The sequence below is a fragment of the Elaeis guineensis genome, chromosome 14, assembly GCF_000442705.2.
Source record: "Elaeis guineensis isolate ETL-2024a chromosome 14, EG11, whole genome shotgun sequence".
In the NCBI taxonomy this organism is placed as follows: domain Eukaryota; kingdom Viridiplantae; phylum Streptophyta; class Magnoliopsida; order Arecales; family Arecaceae; genus Elaeis; species Elaeis guineensis.
Genome location: NC_026006.2, coordinates 69,203,607 through 69,219,513, shown reverse-complemented (window position 1 = coordinate 69,219,513; position 15,907 = coordinate 69,203,607). Strand labels below are relative to the sequence as shown.

At 43.6% G+C, this 15,907-nt stretch overlaps 1 protein-coding gene and 1 pseudogene across 1 annotated transcript; both read right to left on the bottom strand.

Annotated features, from left to right (window-relative positions):
• The window catches only part of LOC105033282 (serine/threonine-protein phosphatase PP1 isozyme 3-like), a 41,049-nt pseudogene extending 36,992 nt beyond the window's left edge, over nucleotides 1–4,057 (bottom strand).
• Nucleotides 4,058–13,506: 9,449 nt separating this feature from the next.
• LOC140853677 (uncharacterized) lies at nucleotides 13,507–14,921 on the bottom strand. Its single transcript, XM_073248330.1, has 2 exons — nucleotides 14,027–14,921; nucleotides 13,507–13,586 (listed from the first exon to the last, which is right to left on the bottom strand). Exons 1-2 carry the CDS (start codon nucleotides 14,919–14,921, stop codon nucleotides 13,507–13,509), a joined length of 975 nt encoding a protein of 324 aa, XP_073104431.1.
• Nucleotides 14,922–15,907: the final 986 nt, after the last annotated feature.

Below are 15,907 nucleotides of genomic sequence, written 5' to 3'. Positions count from 1 at the left end.
CTATAGGTCGACTGTCGTATGGGAGATCTCTTTTTGGAGCATTTTCTTTCATTCAGTTGCCGTCTGAAGCTGTTCAATAGCAGTAATTTTTTTGACGTGGACGGCCGCCACTTTGTCCATCTATGCCCGACAAAGATCGATGATTTTTCGATATCCGTTCTCTAAAGCATACATATCGTGAGCCGACTAAAAGAAAAAGATAAGTCAAGTCAGATCAAAAAAAAAGAAGAGAGGAGAGGAATGTCGAAAACTTATCCCAAGCATCGTCGGATAAAATGAAGAAAATATTTCGAATACTGTCCGATTTTTTCTGTTCTTTCTATCAGTCAGGAGAAGTACAGCTTCGATGAGTCATCTGGCTAATGACGGATTGGCCAAAGCCGACTCATCAGTTGGGATTCAGATGTCGAAGAGGATGAAAAGGCCCACAGATGACCCATCATCAGTAGAAGTAACCGGTACCTTTCTTCGATCCCCAGTCAGTGGTCGTGCGCTTGAGACCGCCATAAAATCAATGCTTGACTATGCTCAAGACCACTCCACTGGAGGAACAGCTGGCACAGCAGCAGATTGTTCTAGTTTGGCCCCGACTTCTGATTCGGTCCGAACCCCTACTGATGGAGCCGCTGATGGTTCTACTATGGCATCTTCATCTCTCACCATCCCAACTCCAGCTAACGGTACTTCAGTCAGAGGAAGCATTGTCGGAGCCGACAATGCTATAACCGGCTCAGGAGCTGTCACCGATAGAACATCGGATTCTCTTGTCGGTACCGACTGAAAATCAACCCGATTTTTTCTTGATGGTTGGGAGGATCCAGTGTCAGTCGCTACCCTCTTCTTGGCAGTATGTAAGCAGATGTCGGTAGCTGAAACTCATGCCTTCATCCGCATAGCTACAATCAAAAGATAAAGTTCAGTACAAAATTCAGAAACAAACAAAGAGAAAAATGATGTAACCGACTATGCTATACCTAAAGAAGTTACCGAACTAAGTCTGGCATCATAGAGAGCCTGCTCGATCATCAACTTTCATTACGATGGAATTTTCATATCTTTTAGTCGGAGAAAGTCTTTTCGATCGATAGCATCAATCCGACTATGCTCATTGGGACCAGTTCTTGGATCACCCCAGCATGAAGGAAAGCCCCAGGCAGATGAAGAAGAAACAAAAAAAAAAGTGATTCTTTCATCCATGAATGGACGATGGAAGATCAGAGATGAAAGAAAAACTTTTTTTTGGGTTAAAAAACTACCATCCTTTGGCTTTGGGATGAGGACGAAGAATCAAGAAAGTCCGAAAAAGAGAAGGGCGAGGATTGGTCGGGATAAGATGACACAATAAAATGAAGCTAATTATCAGTCGGATGGAGTTCAGAGCCAGCTGAGCGGGACAAAGTTGATAATCATCAAAAAGATTCCGAACAAATTTCAGAATCAAAAATCGAAGACCAGTCTGAAGGTCTTCGATATAAAAAGCAACCTGACTAGGAGGGGAGTTCATCCGATCGTTCGAATCAGGAGCAAAAAGTTAAAATTGCTCTGAGATACGGTACTGTTCCCAGAGCTGATCAATATTTAGTTCAGACAAGGAGGAAACCTCTGTCTCCAGATCCAAAGGAGAGTCATCAATTGGATTCTCCGACCGACTATCTCAAGAAGATGAAGCCTTCATTTTTCTACTTGCCATTGAAAATAAAAAAACCTAGAAGAAAAAGAAGAAAAACCTAAAAGAAAAGAATGAAAACTCGACCTAGAGCTAAAGGATGATGCGAAGAACAGAAACTTCAAAAGCTCTCAATACTGGGGCAGAACCTTCTGTTGCAAAAAAGAGTGACGAATGCAAAAATAGAAAGTCCAAATGAAAGTGACTTTATATATATAGGACCCCTCAATGGTCCAGATGAAATCATTCAAATCAAGATTTCCTCAGATGTCGGCACATGGCTATATTAAAACCAATCATTAATCGGATGGTTCGACACACCTACCTTCAGATCACACCACCTCACCACTATCCGCATGAGTGGTGCTGAGCCAATGATATCTGGATATATGGCCGAAATCGACTAGTCAAAATCGAATCGTTCAAATTCTCCGGACGTCGGACTATCTTCTCGAAGCGACACCCCAATGATGATATTGCAGTTATTGAAACGATAAAATGAATAAAAATTTTTCATATTTTGAAGAATCATTAATGTCTGCAGTCGAATCGAAGCTCGAGACAATACGTGGCAACTCTCTTCGTCCAACGTGATAGATGATGTGACAATATGCATGTCAGACTACCTTGAACTTGAGAGTGGGGGGCAACTGTTGGGGCGATTCAGCCAATTCTCTAATTCTGACTTTCGATCAGCCTGATAAGCACGACTTACCGACTATCAATCGGTTAGCTGACTGACAGTCGGCTATCTACAAATTTGATAGACTCCAACTATGACGACTCGACTGATTTTAGATCGATGATCGTCGGCATATCAGAGTTACCGATCGATGATCATTTGGACTTCCATAACTACCGACATACGATCAACATATCTTGATTACCGATATATAGTCGGCTTACCTGAAACTACCAGCGCAGAAAGTGCATAATGACCAGAATATGATTAGTGGCTGGTATAACCACCCATCCCACGATCATATAATACCAAAATGAGTGGGATCCATGTGTCTAACCGTTACAGATGGTTACCAACTACTCATCTATAAAAGGAGGTAAATGAGCAATATTTGGTAAGGTCTCTGAAGAGCTGAAACTCTGCTTCTTTGAATTTTTATTTGTTGTTTACCACTCTCCACTGACTTAAGCATCGGAGGATCTCCGCCGGACATAATTCCAGTCAGTGTGAACTTTATTTTGCAAATGCTCTTCACCAACAACAGACGCAACAGAGGATTGGCTGCAATAGAACTCAGCATGAAAATGCAAGCAAAGTCTACAAGTAACAGCATACATGTTAACTTATAACTTGGTGGGCCCGACATACAAGATCGAGATCATGCTTTAATGACAAGTCTGAAACCTTATCAGCACCAAAAGTGTATGACACCCCTCTGTCACTCATTCCCCAACCTTGAACACCCCTTGCAGGATCTGACCAAAGTAAGTCACATGGTAAACCAGTGTCTGGGACATCGGTCGGACGAGGTAAGTTTTTAATCTGATCCGAGTTTAACAGATCGGGGGAAAGGCCACCATGCATGCATAGTATTTTGTCATCAATTAAAGCAGCTACGGGAAGGCAGTTAAAGCAATCAGTGAAGACCTTCTACAGCCTCACATTAAACCGATGCTTACATTCATCATAAACTCCATATATCCTGTTTATTGAGGCGCATTCATGATTTCCTCTTAGAAGGAAAAAGTTCTCTGGGTACCTGATTTTGTATGCAAGAAGAAGGCATATAGTTTCCAAGCTTTGTTTACCCCGCGGATCCAGAGTCACCCAAGAACAAATTAGCCTCAGGAGGAAAACCTCCGTATTCAAAAAGCGTTAGAAGGTCACTGTGCTGGCCATGAATGTCACCTGAAAGCTCATATAATAAAGGAATTATCAATCAAAAAGATTTCCGGCACAACAATCACGGGATTTGAGAAAGGAATTGTACGACAGTACCTCATAGCATGCAGAAGTATAAAAGTGAGTGGCTGCTGGACTAATAATTGGTCATTTGTTTCCCAAACAATTTTAACCAGCATGTTTTAATAATATTTGAATAGGTACTTATTCCTTGTTAATCAGCTAAAGCTATTCGAAGGCTATTCCCAGAGAATAGTTTTAACCAGGTTATAAATGAATATCATGCTTATTGCTTTTTCAAGGCTGGAGTGATGTCTCGTTTTAGAGCGAGAAGCTCCAGCGATTCAGGAGCGAGACAAAATCTCCAGCCTGCCCAACCAACTACACACCTCCCCCTCCTCTCGCTGGCTGGTAACCAACACCCCACCACTCCGCCAAACCCTTTCCTGTCTCTCGAAATGCAACAAAGCTTCATCTATCTCAGTATCTTCCCATCCGAAAGTTGCTGGGTTCCTTGGATTTCCCATCCCTCACAATGGGAACTGGATCCAAGTACAATCCAAGAAACGTAAAGCCGATCAACAGAGAACAATGCCTCCTTTTCTAAGATGGAGTTCCATAGCAACAGGAACGGCGTTCGGGGGGAGATCCAGTCATCACCCATACACGACCTCCGACTTGAGATGAAAGTCCTATTCGACTTCATCCAGCAAAGCCGCTAAATCGGTGGAACTGCTGGGCCCACCACCCTCCACGCTGTGCTCAGGGATCAGAACCCCACACTCTACCATCCTCTCCCACTCCCTTGAGACTGGAACCCCCTCAGGAAATAAACATTCTATGTGGAACTCGGGAGTAAAAAAAGGTCTGCACCGACGACGGACCAGAACCCGTAAAAAATTGCTGGCAGCAACACCACAGACCTGGAGCAGCACTGCACAAGACTTGCCAACGGCGCCGAAGATAGTCATCTTCCTTCACTAAGACAACAGGGAATTCTGCGCATCCAGTCTCAAAGCATATACGGCACACGTAACCAAGGTACTTCTCCATGAAATTATCAAGACGACCAGAAATTCCGGACATATGCAAAAATACTTCATCTTAAGACAAATCATGTTCAATCTTCAATCAAAACTCAATGCCGACAACCAAACACTTCCCGCCACCCTAAACCATTCCCTAATGTTAGGATTTGATGCCTCGAGATTCAGCCCACATTGAGTGCACAGCGAGATTCGCGGCGAAAAACGGAATCCAATGAGACCAAGATCACCCCAAACGGAGCTCGGATGGAGGAGATACGAGCTTTTGAAATCGGCATGAAATCTGAGGCGGCGGAGGACCGCTGGCAGCCGGCGGCGGCGCGGCCGCAGGTGGCGGCGCGCGGCCCAGGCATGCGGCCTGGGCAAGGGGGTGGCCCAGGCATGTGCGTGGTCCCACACGCGGGCGCGGCCCAGGCCCGCATGCGGGCCGGCCTAGGCCCAGGCGTCTTGCCTGGGCCTGTACCCCGGTCCACCGTAGATCAGGCGGTCCATGGCGGACTGCGTGGGCATTTCTCATGCGTTTCTCGCAGTCCACGGCACTATTCTGTGGACCGATCGCGATCGGACAGCCCAAGGAGTTTCCGATCTTGATCCGACGGTTCAGGGGCTTAATTTGGCTTGTTTAGGAGACCTAAATCTAATCTAATTAGGTTAAACTCTTGTTTAAGGCCTTTAAAAGGCTTGTGCCTCATCAAAGAGCTGCGGTCTGATTTTTTGCTGAGGAAGCCGCACGGAACCCGAGAAGAGAAGGAGAGAGAAGCATGAGGCCGCTGTGAGAAGGAGCAGAGCTCCTGGACAGTGGATGCCGGTCACTTCAGGGGTTCAAGGGGTCTTCCAAGAGAGAGAGCTTTTGAGAGAAAACTTCTAGAGAGAGAATTGGGTGTACAAGGGTTGAGGGTGAGGTCTCCTCTTGTAAAATTTTTTTTTTCATAGTGAAGTTTGCATGCTCCGTGGAGGCGAGCCCTTTTGTGGCTGATCCACGTATTTTGATTATTTTATTTTGTTTCTTTTTTCTTCCTGCTGCATCGTGTGGTACTGAAAAGATCTTGGAAGGTGGTGTTCTGGCCAGACATCCACCCAACAAGTGGTATCAGAGCAAGGCGGTACAAGGACGCAGATTGCAGCGGTGGTGAGCAAGACTGAAGATGGAGAAGATAGGAACAATCAAGATGGAGATCAACAAGTTTGATGGTAAGAGCAATTTCTCTTTGTGGCAGACAAGGGTGAAGGACGTGCTCATTCAACAAGGGTTGATCGATGCTCTCTTGTACTATAAGAAGCCGACCACCATAGAGGTGCGGGATTGGAAACGGCTACAGATGCAGGCGACGAGCACCATCCGCATATACCTGACGGATGAGGTGGTGACCCATATGCTGAGCGAGACTTCTCCGACGGTGCTGTGGTCGAAGCTCGAGGAGTTGTACATGGCAAAGTCTCTCACCAACACTCTTTTCCTCTGGAGGCAGTTCTACCAATTACGGATGATTGAGGGACAGCGTGCAGGAGCATCTGAGCCACTTCCAGAAGATCCTCACCGACCTCCTCAGTGTTGGTGAGAATATTGAGGAGAAGACCAAGGCACTGATTTTGCGGACGTCGCTTCCTCCTTCGTACGAGTCTTTGGTGACTGCTTTTTTAGTGGGAAAGAGCACCATCAAGATGGATGAGGTCACCGCGGCGATACTCCAGAACGAGGTTCTCAGGAGAGAGAACCCAGCTTCAAGCTCAGGTGGCGATAGCTCAGCTTTGGTAGCTTCTAGAGGAGCAGGAGGTGATAGATGGAGCGACAGGAGATCGCAACGAGGGCGGTCCAAGTCCAGGAGGGACTTAAGCAAAACCAGGTATTACCGATGTAAGGAGTTGGGGCATCTAGCCAGAGATTGCCCTCAACTCAAAAATCGGATGGTGGCTGCTGTAGCGACGGCCGGCAGCGATTCAGATGGAGATGTCCTGGAGATATCTAACGAGGTATCTACTTCTTCCCAGCAGTGGATATTAGATTCTACATGCCTCTATCATGTATGTTGCAGAGAGGAGTAGTTTGACTCCCTAGAGAACAGTGAGGGCACTGTATATCTGTCGGATGGATCGAGCTGTGCAATCAGAGGCATTGGGACAGTCAGCTGGAGGACACATGACGGTGCAGTGAGGAGATTGGGGGAGGTCCGATACATACCCAATTTCAGACGGAATCTTATCTCACTTAGCAGACTGGATTCGAGAGGCTATAGGATGGTAGCTGGTGGAGGAATCCTGAGGGTGCTACGCGGTGATAGGATTATGCTGGAGGGAAAGAAGGGAAACAGAGGACATTATTATCTGGCAAGAAGTCCAGTGTGAGGTGGAGCTTCGGGAGCCAGACGGAGCCCAGAGCAAGGTGGAGCTCCAAGAGGTGGATCGAGCACGAGACAGGAGACTCGGGAGGACGAGAGGCGACGTCGCAAGGTGAGATTCCTATTGCCGCAGGATGATGCCTCGAGCAGGTCTCAGGTCAGAAGGAGCACAGCATACGATGGAGATGGGATCGAGCAGCCTGGCTCGACTCTCATGTTTGCCCATCCATGATCAGCAGGCGATTACCCCAGGGCATGAGGGCGAGGAGATCCAAAAGCTCTCAGAGTTTGGAGGAAGCCGAATATCGAGTCGAGGTGGAGATTGTTAGGATTTGATACCTCGAGATTCAATCCACATTGAGCCCACAGTGAGGTTTACGATAAAAAATGAAGTCCAACGAGACCAAGATCACCCCAAACAGAGCTCGGATGGAGGAGATATGAGCTTTTGAAGTTAGCACGAAACCCGAGGCGACGGAGGACCGCTGGCGGCTGGTGGCGGGCCGGCGGAGCGGTGGCGACGCGGCCGCAGACGGCGACGCAAGGCCCAAGCGAGGCCAACGCACGGGATGCACGACCCAAGCGGGCGGGCGGCCCAGCCCGTGTGCGAGCCCACGCGTAGGCCGGCCCAGGCCCAGGCACCTTGCCTGGGCCTATACCCCGGTTCACCATGGACCTGGCAGTCCATGACGGACCGCGTGGGTATTTTTCACACGTTTCTCACTGTCCACGGTACTATTCCATGGACCGGTCGCGATCGGACGGCCCAGGGAGTTTTCGGTCTTGATCCGACGGTTCAGGGGCTTGATTTGGCTTGTTTAAGAGACTTAAACCTAATCTAATTAGGTTAAACTCTTGTTTAAGGCCTCTGTGCCTCAACAGAGAGCTGCGGTCTGGTTTTTTGCTGAGGAAGCCGCACGGAACTCAAGAAGAGAAGGAGAGAGAGGCGTGAGGCCGCTGTGAGAGAAGGAGCAGGGCTTCTGGACAGCGGACGTCGGTTACTTCAGGGGTTCAGGGGGTCTTCCAAGAGAGAGAGAGCTTTTGAGGAAAAATTTCTAGAGAGAGAATTGGGTGTACAAGGATTGAGGGTGAGGTCTCCTCTTGTAAATTTTTTTTTTCATAGTGAAGTTTGCATGCCCCGTGGAGGCGAGCCCTTTTGTGGCTGATCCACATATTTTGATTGTTTTGTTTTATTTCTTCTTTCTTTCTGCTGCATCGCGTAGTATTGAAAAGGTCTTGGGAGGTGGTGTCTTGGCCAGACATCCACCCAACACCTAAAAGAAGCTGTTTTAGATGTGGCGACAGAGACCACACGAGAGAGCGCTGTCGCAACCCTATAAAATGCTTCCGCCGTAGAAAGTATGGCCATAGAGCTCTCTTATGTAAGTTCATCCCAACTGTGTTCTCTGTCAAGGAATGGAGGGAGAGACCTACCGGGGAACCAAAACCCATGGAGTCCAGACTCGTTCATCCAAAGTGGATGCAGAGATCCCTCAGGAAACCAATGCGTCACCCCAACCCCGCTTATTCTCCCTTAATCTCGGTGCAACCACTGTCACGCAAAGCATTTGTATCTATCTCTCAAGAAATGGAAGAGACAGAAATGTACTTGGAGCAAGCAACTTTTGTTGAAGCCTTTGGGAGGAAAGTTATAGTGGACGATGTTCAAAATGCATTAAGTCGCAAAGCAAATACCCCATGCTCTTGGACAACCAGAAGATTGGCTAATCCAAACACCTTCTTCGTAGCCTGTCTGACAAGGGAGGTGGTTTGTCGCCTAATAACAGGGGGCAGAATCAAAGGTAATGATTTTTCTCTCCAAGTTAAACACTGGGATATGTTCAAAGGAGGTCTACCACATCAGCCTAAACTCAAGAGCCTAATCAACCTCCCCTTAATTTGCTGGAATACAAATGCTGTAGCAGCTATTATATCCTCCTTTGGGCTTTCTCTTAGAGCAAGTAAAAGCAGTCTAAAATGGGAAGACCTCACTTCCTTTTAACCTGAAATCTTTTTGTGAAGATGTGGAAGATATTCCTGAATCAATTAATGTCACAGTGGGCTCTTTCATTTACATTGTTCAATTACGTATTAACTTCATTACTGAACAATCCCCCACAGACTCTTCTTCATCCGAGAAAACACTGGAAATGGAGAATACTGGGACTACTGGTTTGGCCCATACATCAACTCACCTCCACCGGAACCCAAAAAAAGACCGGCGAACCAGCCTGGCAGCTCATCTGACAAGAGGCATGCACCTAGTTCACGGGTGGAGAGCAGTAGCCCTGTATTAATGGAAAACTGCAACAAAGTAACGTCATGCTCCACGAAATCTACTGTGGAAACTGGTAAGTGGTTTAGCCGTTGGCCTACCTTGCTGCTCCGGACCTATTTTTTGAGGCCAGAACCATGGTCTAAACTAGCTATCATGGAAACCTTATCCCTCAAAAGCTGGGCAGCGGATACAAAAAATTTATATTCAAATTCAAAAGCAGAACTACTCTCCAACCACTACTCCAGACTGATGCTGATTTTGCTTCAAAAAAAATCTGAAGCACACTGCATTAACTACCTATAGACTGTAGAACAAGAAACTCCGAGCAAATGGTGGAGAATAATCAAGAAAATAGGGTCATCAACTGCTATTTCTCTAGTACCATCGACGCAAGTTTTCTCAAGAATTCTTTCAGTTTGCATCGGACCTTATCAACAACCAGGAGGCTGTCCCAATCCCACCGAAGAAATACAAACCTCCCCCTAGATGCAGAGTAAAACTACTTCTGATAGAATCTCCCCACCAGAAAAATAATGTAAGCACAGTGTCCGACTTAGATCAAAGAAGATCAGATCGCTTGGCCTGGTGGAAGATTCCTTGGCGGTGGTGGACATCCTATTCATCAACTCCTTAACTGCATCACAGATCTCCAAAATGGGTAAGATGTATGGATTACTATTCGAACCTGGTGGACAGCCTGACCCAATCGCTAAACTGAAGGAGATGGAAGCCTTGAGATGTGGTAACCAAGTGGGTCGCATTCCGGGATCTAGTACATAATGTCTCCAGAAAAATGGAAGTTGGTAGACAGTCTGTTGCTTTTATTTTGGTGTTCTATCTCTTTAATATCCAGGCCCTCTTTTATTATCCAGTTCCTCCCACTTTCTCCTACCGTCGCGGAAATTTTGTATATCTGTCCTTCCACATCTCTTAAAACTTCAAGCCTGGGAAATGGCGCTGTTCTTGTTAAGTTCGTCAAAAAATTTTGCTTTCAGGCTCTTACCAAGGTTGAAAGCAACATTATCCTCTTTCATCAATCATGATACTAAGCTGGAATACTCGAGGCACAGGTCATCCAAATAAAAAGAGGGCCATCAGGAAAGTTATCAAAAATTCTAAATGTTCAATAATCTGTCTTCAGGAAACCAAACAGGATGAAATGAATAATAAACTATGAAGAGCTATTTATAGTGCTGAGATGAGAAATTGGGTGGCAAAAGATGCAGCAGGCTCTGCTGGAGGCCTCCTCGCTTGCTGGAATGATATGGAACTTGATGGAAGTATTGTTAAGACAGGTGATTATTCACAAACCATCAGATTTATTAGTAAACGAATGAAATTTGGGTGATTTCTTACCAAAATTCTTCAAAGAACTTAGCGCAACAAAAAACGGAAACACTCAGTCCCAGATTTTAATTGGTGACTTCAATGCTACAAGATTTCTGTCAGACTGTAGGGGAGGAAAAAACTCACAGAGACCATCAAATCTCCTCAATAACTTCATTGACTCTCTCTGCTTAACTGAAATTAAAATATCTAACAGACAATATACCTATTCCAACTTCAGGGAAGTTCCATCACTAGCATCTCTCAATTGCTGATTTGTCTCCATAGAATGGATTCAAAAATATCCACTGTCCAATCTCACACTCCTGGCCCATCCTGTCTCCGATCACTCCCCTCTTCTGCTAAGATGCAGCCCCCAAAGTCAAGGTAAAGCTCTACTCAAAAAGCCATTTAGATTTGAAAATTTCTGGCTCTCTATTGCAGGCTCTGACGACCTGATCCAATTATGGTGGAAAACTAGGCCATCTTCAATGGATCCAACTGCAACCCTAGTCCTGAAACTTCGGTCTTTCAGATCAAAATTCAAGGTATGGAACAACAAAGAGGTTGGAAACATAATTGTACAGAAAAAGAACCTGTTGGATAGGATTGATCATTTGGACACTGAAGAGGAAACTAGAAACTTAAATTCAGCAGAATTTCATGAACGTACAGATCTCAAGTGTAAAGTAGATCGGCTCCTATCTCAAGAAGAACTTTTATGGCGATAGAGAGCTCAAATCCAATGGCTTAAAAATGGAGACTGAAATACAAAAATTTTTCACCTTTGTGCTAGCAACAGAAAAAGAAAAAAAATCAAATTTTGGAATTAAATCACCAGGGAAGAATGGTCGCAGATCAACCAAATCTTCATGAATGTTTTAGGGGATATTTTAACTGCCTATTGGGGAACTCGGAAGAACTTTCAATCAGAGCTAAATGGTAAATACTTTATCCGGAAGAACCGTTGCAGATGAATGACCTAGAGACACCTTTCACTGAAGAAGAAGTAAAAAAAGCGGTCTTTTAGCTTGCATCTCAGAAATCCTTGGGTCCCGATGGCTTCTCCTTTGACTTCTATGAGAAATTCTGGTGCACTATCAAAGGAGACCTTATGAATTTGTTTCAAAGTTTTTACTACCATCAAACATCTCTTGAACGACTGAATCACTCCTACATAGCTCTCATCCCGAAGAAAGAATCAAGCTGAATGGTAAAGGACTATCGTCCTATTAGCCTGCTGAATGGAATTATCAAAATTATCTCCAAGATTTTGTCAAGCAAATTGGCTGCCAAACTCGACAAACTGGTAGGAACAACTCAGTCTGCATTTATAAAAGGTAGAATTTTAGCTGATAATTTAGCTGCAGCAAATGAGATACTATTCCAGACGATCTCTCTCAATCAGAAAGGGATTATTTACAAATTAGATTTTCAAAAAGTCTTTGACAACGTCGCATGGCCTTTCCTTCTAAACCTTCTAAAAGCAAGAAGTTTTGAAAATCGATGGTGCAACTGGATATCTGAAATCATTTCCACAGCAAATTCTGCAATAATAATTAATGTCTCAGTCGAAAAACCTTTTAAACATCGGTGAGGATTGCGACAAGGAGATCCATTATCCCCTCAACTATTTATTCTTGTGGTTGATGTATTGGATCGAATCTTCAAAACAGCAACAAAAAATCACTTGATCGAAGGCATTGGAGGAGATGTAATCGCAGGGCAATTTCAAACACTCCAATTTGCTGACGACACCCTCATTTTCTATAGCACACAGAGAAAAAGTATCACTACACTTAAATTCATTCTTTACTCCTTTGAGCTACTATCAAGGTTAAAAATCAACTTTGACAAATCAAAGGTCCTGGGCATTGGAATTCAAAAGGTAAATAGAGATCATATTTCAGCAATACTAGGAAGTCAATTTTTGTAAAACAGAAAAAAAATAGAAGAGAAGGTGAAGATGAGGATTTCAAAGGAAGAAAGAATACCTTCTCTAGGACCAAAAGGGCCCTTTTTATTAATTTTCAGGGGTTCAATTTAGGAATTATACAAATATATTTTTCTCTAATTAAAAGATTGCATTCCTAATCAGAGGGATCTATAGCTCATTTCAATAGCTCATTTCATCAAGATCTACAGCTCATTTCAACACTCCCCCTTAAGATGGGTTATAGATATCATAAAGATTCATCTTGTCACGAATCAATGAAAAAGAATGTACACTAAGACCTTAGGTCAAAATGTCTGCCAGTTGACTAACAGATCGCGCATAAGGCATACAAATGATTCTGGCACCAAGCTTTTCCTTGATAAAATATCGATCGATCTCGATGTGCTTCGTCCGATCATGCTGTACTGGATTATTAGCAATATTGATTGCTACCTTATTGTCACAATATAGCATAAGAGGCGATGACTAATAAAGATCTAGATCCAATAACAAGATCCGCAACCATAAAATTTCAGACACGCCATGTACCATAGCTCGATACTCTGCTTCAGCAGTAGATCGAGCAACTACATTCTATTTCTTGCTTTGCCAAGTGATTAGATTACCTCCAACAAAAGTACAGTAACCTGAGATAGAGCGACGGTCATCAAGTGATCCAGTCCAATCAGCATCTGTATAACACTCCACTCGTAGGTTGCCATGACAAGAATAAAGCAAACCACGATCAGGACAGCTTTTGAGGTAACAAAATATCCGTGCCACAACATCCATATAAACTGACTTACCACACTAACGGCGAACGCAATATCAGGCCGTGTATGAGATAGATAAATCAAATGCCCTACCAATCGTTGATAATGTTCTCGATCAACAGGGACACCAGTATCGGCTACTAGTCGATGATTTTGTTCAGTAGGAGTGGTAATAGGTCGACATCCCAACATACCAATTTCTGTAAGAAGATCTAGAATATATTTTTTTTGGGAGAGAAATTTTTTTTTGAAGAACGAGCAACTTCTATCCCAAAAAAATATCAAAGATGTCCAAGATCCTTCACCTCAAATGCCTGTGCCAGCTGAGCCTTCAAATGAGCTATCTCCTCAGAATCATCTCCTGTGACCACAATATCATCAATATAGACAATCAAAACAGCAATCTTACCCTTGTTGTGCTGAAAGAAGAGTATGTGATCTGCATTGCTCTGTTTATACTCCATCTGAATGATTGCTCATCGGAAACGATCGAACCAAGCACGAGGTGATTGCTTCAGACCATAAAGAGAGCATCGTAACTGGCATACTTTGCCCACTGTCTGAGCGATAGCAAATTCTGGAGGAATATCCATATATACCTCCTCCTGAAGTTCTCCATGAAGAAAAGCATTCTTTACATCGAGTTGGAACAGATCCCTTCTGAAGTTAGCAGCACATGATATAAGGGTTCTAACAGAGTTCATTTTCGTAACAGGTGCAAAAGTTTCATCATAGTCAATGCCATAAGTCTGTGTATATCCTTAACTGTAAAGATCCATTTGCATCCCACAGTTTGTTTACCAGCTGGCAAAGATACAAATTCCCATGTATTATTTTTTTCTAGTGCTCGTATTTCCTCAAGCATGACGGCTTTCCACTTGGGGTCTTCCTTAGCAACCTTCCAGTTCTTGGGTATGGAGACAGAAGACAAAGAAGCTATAAAATTCTGATAAGATGGAGAGAGAGACTCATAAGATACAAAATTAGTGATGTCATATTTGTACTCCACTCCATCCTTAAGTCGAGCAGGAATACCAGCATGATGAGTAAGCTTATGTAAAGCAATAGGAACATTTAGATCATCATTATCTAATATAAAATGAATGGGAGGTACAGGAGAATTATCATTCATCGTAAAAGATGAAACCGTCGGGACAGGAGAGGAAGACCTGGAGACTGGAGAATGCGTAATAGGCTCTGAGAGAGGAGATGAATCAGATGAAACTGAAGTAACAGGCTGTGAGAGAGTCTCAAATGTAGTTTTAGATGCTTCTCCTTGAGTGTCAGAACTAGCATTAATAGAAATAAACTCTCTCTGAGTATCAGATCTACTATTTGTACCAACATCCACAGTAATAGGACTCCCTCTAGAGAACTCCCCCTCTCGATCAGTTTCAGAGATGACAGGAGAGGAAGAGGACACAGAAGATATATAGAATGGCTCAGACTCTCGAAATATTACATCCATGCTGATAAACAACTTCTGCTCAGTCGGACACCAATATTTGTACTCTTTTTGAGTAGAGGAATAACCAACAAAAATGCACTTGAGGGCACGAGTATCAAGCTTGCCAACCGAAGATCGATGATCCCGAACAAAACAAACACAGCCAAATACCTTAGGGGGAATTATGAAAGAATTAGTTCCTTGCAAGCATTCAAGAGGTGTCTTATAGTCCAAAGTTCGAAGTGGCATTCAGTTAATTAGATACGCTGCAGTTAACACTGCTTCTCCCCATAAGAACTTAGGAACATTCATAGAAAACATCAAACATCTTGTCACTTCAAGTAGGTGTCTATTCTTTCTTTCAGCAACTCCATTTTGAGTCGGTGTATCAACACAAATCATTTGATGTATAATACCATTATTATGTGTATACTCCTCAAATTCTTTATTAAGATACTCGATCCCATTATCAGAGCAAAAAATCTTAAGAGTTGCTCCATATTGAGTACCAATCATTTTATGAAAATCTTTAAATGATTGAAATACTTCATTCTTATTTTTCAATAGATAAACCCAAGTGCAACGACTAAAACAATCAATAAAAGTAACGAACCACTGATGACCAAAAATAGCAGTGGTCCCACAGGGTCCCCATACATCAGAATGAACTACCTCAAACATTGCTTTACTATGTAGGCCTGAGCCTGGATAGGCACTTCTAGTGTGTTTAGCTAGTTCACAAGCATCACATACAAGCTTCTCTTTATTATATGATTCAAAAATAGTTGGAAACATATGAGCTAAGAGAGTAAATAAAAGATGACCAAGCCAGTGGTGCTGGAGCAACAGGTCTTCCTCTTGCGAAGATGAAACTATCAAACTAATTTTTGAGTAACCTTCGGACACTCCTCCCTCCAAATAGTAGAGCCCATTACGCATTATGCTAGTCCCAAGTTTCCTCCCTGTCCTTGGCTCATGAAAGACACAATGTATTTTGAAAAAAGTTACGGTACAATCAAGATCATTCGTAATAGTACTAATGGATAGGAGATTGATAAAAAATCTAGGGATATATAGAACAGATGATAAGGATAATTCGGAAGTGCATTTAATAGATCCTTTCCCAGAAATAGGGGTAAAGGAGCTATCAGCAAGATGAACTTTATCACAACCAGAATAGGAAATATAAGACACAAAATCTCTAAAGGATCCAGTCATATGATTGGATGCTCCAG

What these genes read in the sequence shown, in the direction of transcription:
- LOC140853677 (XM_073248330.1), bottom strand. Translation starts at nt 14,921, where the DNA reads ATGCCACTTCGAACTTTGGACTATAAGACACCTCTTGAATGCTTGCAA. An exon ending in ATTTGTATCTTTGCCAGCTG is followed by an intron (nt 13,587 to 14,026) that starts GTAAACAAACTG and finishes TTGTGGTCACAG; the next exon opens with GAGATGATTCTGAGGAGATA.